Source organism: Berghia stephanieae, chromosome 4 (genome assembly GCF_034508935.2).
Source record: "Berghia stephanieae isolate SIO BIC M18660-M18661 chromosome 4, UCSD_Bste_1.3, whole genome shotgun sequence".
In the NCBI taxonomy this organism is placed as follows: Eukaryota; Metazoa; Mollusca; class Gastropoda; order Nudibranchia; family Aeolidiidae; genus Berghia; species Berghia stephanieae.
In genome coordinates, this window is record NC_088363.1 from 2,658,735 (window position 1) to 2,663,734 (window position 5,000).

Consider the following 5,000-nt stretch of genomic DNA (forward strand, 5'->3'; position numbering starts at 1 on the left):
AAATGTTGTTATAAACATACTGTTATAAAATAAAATTATAACAAATAAACATTTTTAAAATGAAAAGTTCACAGTGCACTATTAGTGATGCACCAGTTAAATCGTTTCTCAGCGATCTTTTCGTCTGAGTTACCGAACCGTGAAGTCAGTGATTTCACGGAGGGTAATCTTAATCTTTAGAACATTCCTCTTTATTTTGTCATTCTTTCCAACACGTCACTGTGAACTTTTCATCAAAATAAGTTTATTGGTTATATTTACATTTTATAAAAAAGTATGTATACCATAACATTTTGAAAAGTGATTTCTTTCATTTAATTACTGATATCTCATTAAACCAAACGATAGACTTCCTCAGTTGATAAGAGAGACGCATGCGCAATGCTATGTTGACGTTCTCTCGGTAAGGGCATGTATATTCTTCTTCACGGCTAACTATTTCTGCTCAAGTTTATTCAGGAAAACGGAAGTGACAACAACCAAAATTTTACACATCGAAAACGAGCGCCAAGAACATAAAGGGGCATAACTACATTAATACAAAGACACAGACGAATTGCGATGGTTATTTCCCTTAATTTACTACATATATTACCCGTCGTCTCGAAATGGTATTAGTATCGGAGTAAATCAGACAAGGAGAATGGAATTTAAATTAACATAGGGAGAGATTCGAACTCAAAGCTTTTTGAAATGCGAGACTAAAATATACGATTGTTTTATCTCGTATTTTTAAAAGAGTTATTTTTATCGTGCCAATAACACAACGAGATTGCGAGTATGCGTTATTGCACGATAAAAGTATAAAGAGTTTATCTATATATTACCGATGGCGACGGTTCTAGTGTAAGGATATAGATAGAACGAAGTTGACAACTTTGTTATTGGTTATAAGTTAACGATGGCTACGGTTGTAGTGTCAGGTTATAAGTTAACGATGGCTACGGTTGTAGTGTCAGGTTATAAGTCAACGATGGCTACGGTTGTAGTGTCAGGTTATAAGTTAACGACGGCTACGGTTGTAGTGTCAGGTTATAAGTTAACGATGGCTACGGTTGTAGTGTCAGGTTATAAGTTAACGATGGCTACGGTTCTACTGTCAGGTTATAAGTTAACGATGGCTACGGTTGTAGTGTCAGGTTATAAGTGAACGATGGCTACGGTTCTAGTGTCAGGTTATAAATTAACGATGGCTACGGTTCTAGTATCAGGTTACAAGTTAACGATGGCTACGGTTGTAGTGTCAGGTTATAAGTTAACGATGGCTACGGTTGTAGTGTAAGGTTATAAATTAACGATGGCTACGGTTCTTGTATCAGGTTATAAGTTAACGATGGCTACGGTTGTAGTGTCAGGTTATAAGTTAACGATGGCTACGGTTGTAGTGTCAGGTTATAAATTAACGATGGCTACGGTTGTAGTGTCAGGTTATAAGTTAACGATGGCTACGGTTCTAGTGTCAGGCTATAAGTTAATGATGGCTACGGTTGTAGTGTCAGGTTATAAGTTAACGACGGCTACGGTTCTAGTGTCAGGTTATAAGTTAACGATGGCTACGGTTGTACTGTCAGGTTATAAGTTAACGACGGCTACGGTTCTAGTGTCAGGTTATAAGTTAACGATGGCTACGGTTGTACTGTCAGGTTATAAGTTAACGATGGCTACGGTTGTAGTGTCAGGTTATAAGTTAACGATGGCTACGGTCGTAGTGTCAGGTTATAAGTTAACGACGGCTACGGTTCTAGTGTCAGGTTATAAGTGAACGATGGCTACGGTCGTAGTGTCAGGTTATAAGTTAACGATGGCTACGGTTGTACTGTCAGGTTATAAGTTAACGATGGCTACGGTTGTACTGTCAGGTTATAAGTTAACGATGGCTACGGTTCTACTGTCAGGTTATAAGTTAACGATGGCTACGGTTGTAGTGTCAGGTTATAAGTTAACGATGGCTACGGTTGTAGTGTCAGGTTATAAGTTAACGATGGCTACGGTTGTAGTGTCAGGTTATAAGTTAACGACGGCTACGGTTCTAGTGTCAGGTTATAAGTTAACGACGGCTACGGTTCTAGTGTCAGGTTATAAGTGAACGATGGCTACGGTCGTAGTGTCAGGTTATAAGTTAACGATGGCTACGGTTGTACTGTCAGGTTATAAGTTAACGATGGCTACGGTTGTAGTGTCAGGTTATAAGTTAACGATGGCTACGGTCGTAGTGTCAGGTTATAAGTTAACGATGGCTACGGTCGTAGTGTCAGATTATAAGTTAACGATGGCTACGGTGCTAGTGTCAGGTTATAAGTTAACGATGGCTACGATAGGCCACACAACACGTCGATATCAAACACCAAATAGTGCTGAGATTTGGACATGGTTTTTATTCGAACTGTAAAATTATTTTTTTAAAAACATGAATAACCCTTCCTATGATATGAAATGATATAATATGATATGAGATGATATGAGATGATATGAGATTATATGACACATGATATGAGATGATATGAAACATGATATGATAAAACCATAAAAACAAAAGTAGGAAATATAAGAGATGTCAAAATCTAGAGATGCCCGAGTCAATAAAATGTATGGTAAAATAAAGGGAGTAAAATGACTCTTATAAAAGACACGAAACAAAGTAAACGACGTTTCGGCCTAGACCTTCTTCGGGTAAACAAGAAAAGATAATATGTTATATTACATTGGCATTATAGTTTAAACATTAATACATAAATAAATAATATGAATAATGAATTTATATAGCGCCTAAACATCCACGTTAATCATGCTCTGCGGCGCTTTACATTTTTTTAAAATGTGTGTGTATGTGTGTGCGTGCAAACGAAGGAGAGAGAGAGAGAGAGAGAAAGAGAGAGAGATGGAGATAGACAGAAAGATAGATAGATAGAGAGAGAAAGAGAGAGATAGAGATAGATAGATAGATAGATAGATAGATAGATAGATAGATAGATAGATAGATAGACAGATAGATAGATAGATGGATAGAGAGAGAGAGAAAGAGAGAGAAAGAGAGAGAGAGCTAGAGATAGATAGACAGATAGATAGATAGAGAGAGAGAAGAGAGAGAGAGAGAGAGAGAGAGAGAGAGAGAATGAGATGAAGGAAGTAAAAAGATGAACTGTGGTTTACTGTGTTTTATATATTATTTGATAAGAGTCCTAGTTTACTCCCTTTATCTTACTCCACAAATAAAAGAAGAGATAATAATCTCGTGAGAAATCATCAATTTATCAATTCGACAAGCTCTAAATTAACAGGTCTTTATCCCAGCGTCGCCAAATGACAGAGTCCAAATGAGATTCTATTCTGCCAAATTTTGAATAGAAAAATAAAACTCTTTTTTTTTTAAATTTGGCCAGAAAACAAACTCGATCTTCAAATATCGATCGAATTAAATGTCATTTAAATCTATCGAAATTTGAAGAGCGAGTTTTATAGCCGAAAATTTTTTAAGACGTGTTTTTCTGTCAGTGTGTACGTCCATAACTCACATTGTTTAATGTCACTATGGAAAGGGTTTTTTATAAGTTGTTCAAAATAAAAGTACAGAAAAAATGCGACCGTTCTCACATCTCACTGATGTGTCCGACCTTTCTCTTTGTTTGTATTTATGAGAGTTTCAGGTCTAATTCATTCATTGTTATTTATTGACCCGGTTTTACAGTTTTAACGTTTATGATGAATAATTAATTTATACTTGGTATTGAATAAATATCTAAAAATGAAGTGTGTAAGATGTAATATTGTCAAACAAAGCTGATAGAAAAATGCAAGAAAATAAAATTTTTAGAAATTTAAAAAAAAAATTAATTAATCAGCCTGTGATTGAACCTTGGAAGCAAATGTTATCGTTAATCATGAGGTCTGGGGTTCGATTCCCTGTCGGGACGGGCTGATATAATTTTGGCATGGTTTTTATTTTATTCTTATATATTTTTTTTCTACTTTCTTTGTCTGGCAATAACATTTCATAAAGACTCTTTTAGATGAATAATTTTACACATATATAAACTGCGACGAGGCTTGTGTCTTTCAAAGTTGAGGATTCTTCAACATGATGGAGGTTCCATATGAGAAAGGTAAGATATCCCCATTTATATATGGTGTCAAATACCAATCTTTCATCTCTTTGTACTTTTTAAACTGTGGATTCTTAAAAATAATGGAAGTTCCATATGAGAAAGGTAAGATATACCCATTCATATATGGTGTCAAATACCATTCTTTAGCAATGACTATCCCGCACAAATCTTTGGGCCTCTTTTTCGCTTACGAAGTGCCCGAATTCGCGTCAAAATATGGGACGAAGCCGTTTCGTATATGCTATTTTTAAAAATTAATTACGACGCTGTTTATTGATGAATATGACTGAAAGTTGGCACACAGTTAGAAAAAAAGTCGTTTTAGATTATGTCAAGCGACAAAACTCGTGCGATTACCAGAAGACCGTTAAATATAGATTTTTACTCTTTGGAGTAGAATATTTCTAAAAACCGGGCGTGGAGGTTTTGTCGCTGACAAGGTAATACATGAACATTTCTTCTTTTTGGTTGTAAAATTTCATATGAATATGGCGAGTACTTTTCCCGTATTTTACAAAACACCATCCTAATTTGCTCTTCAAGTTTCAATCTTTTAATCCACTTATTACGCAAGATACAACCAAAGGTCGAAAAAAATGCCGACAAAGCGTCCCATATTTTCGCGTTTATTTCCTCTTTGCGGGTCATCCAAATAAATGACACCTTTGAAACTGCATAACTTGTTTATTTATGAATGGATTTTCAAAATTCAAAAACATTTTTACTCAGCGGAGATAGGGCTTTGATTTTAGACAAAATTTTCCTCAAAAAGAGAAAAAAAAATTTTTCATAGTCATTGCTACATTCTTTCATCTTTTTGTATTTTTTAAACTGTGGATTCGTCAAAATAATGGAAGTTCCATGTGAGAAAGGTATACCCATTCATATGGTGTCAAA

General features: G+C 35.2%; 1 protein-coding gene across 3 annotated transcripts in view; it reads left to right on the forward strand.

Moving 5' to 3' along the window:
- Positions 1-3,298: 3,298 nt before the first annotated feature.
- Positions 3,299-5,000, forward strand: part of LOC144969897 (sialin-like) — a 20,357-nt gene continuing 18,655 nt past the window's right edge. Inside the window, exons 1-2 of one of the 3 annotated variants that reach the window (XM_078908956.1) lie at positions 3,299-3,495; positions 4,008-4,100. In XM_078908956.1, coding sequence (XP_078765082.1) covers positions 4,076-4,100 — 25 coding nt within the window. In that variant the 5' untranslated portion in view covers positions 3,299-3,495; positions 4,008-4,075. Of the gene's footprint in view, positions 3,496-3,997; positions 4,101-4,363; positions 4,544-5,000 lie in introns of those variants that run through there. The other 2 variants (XM_078908955.1, XM_078908957.1) reach the window with 2 other exon arrangements.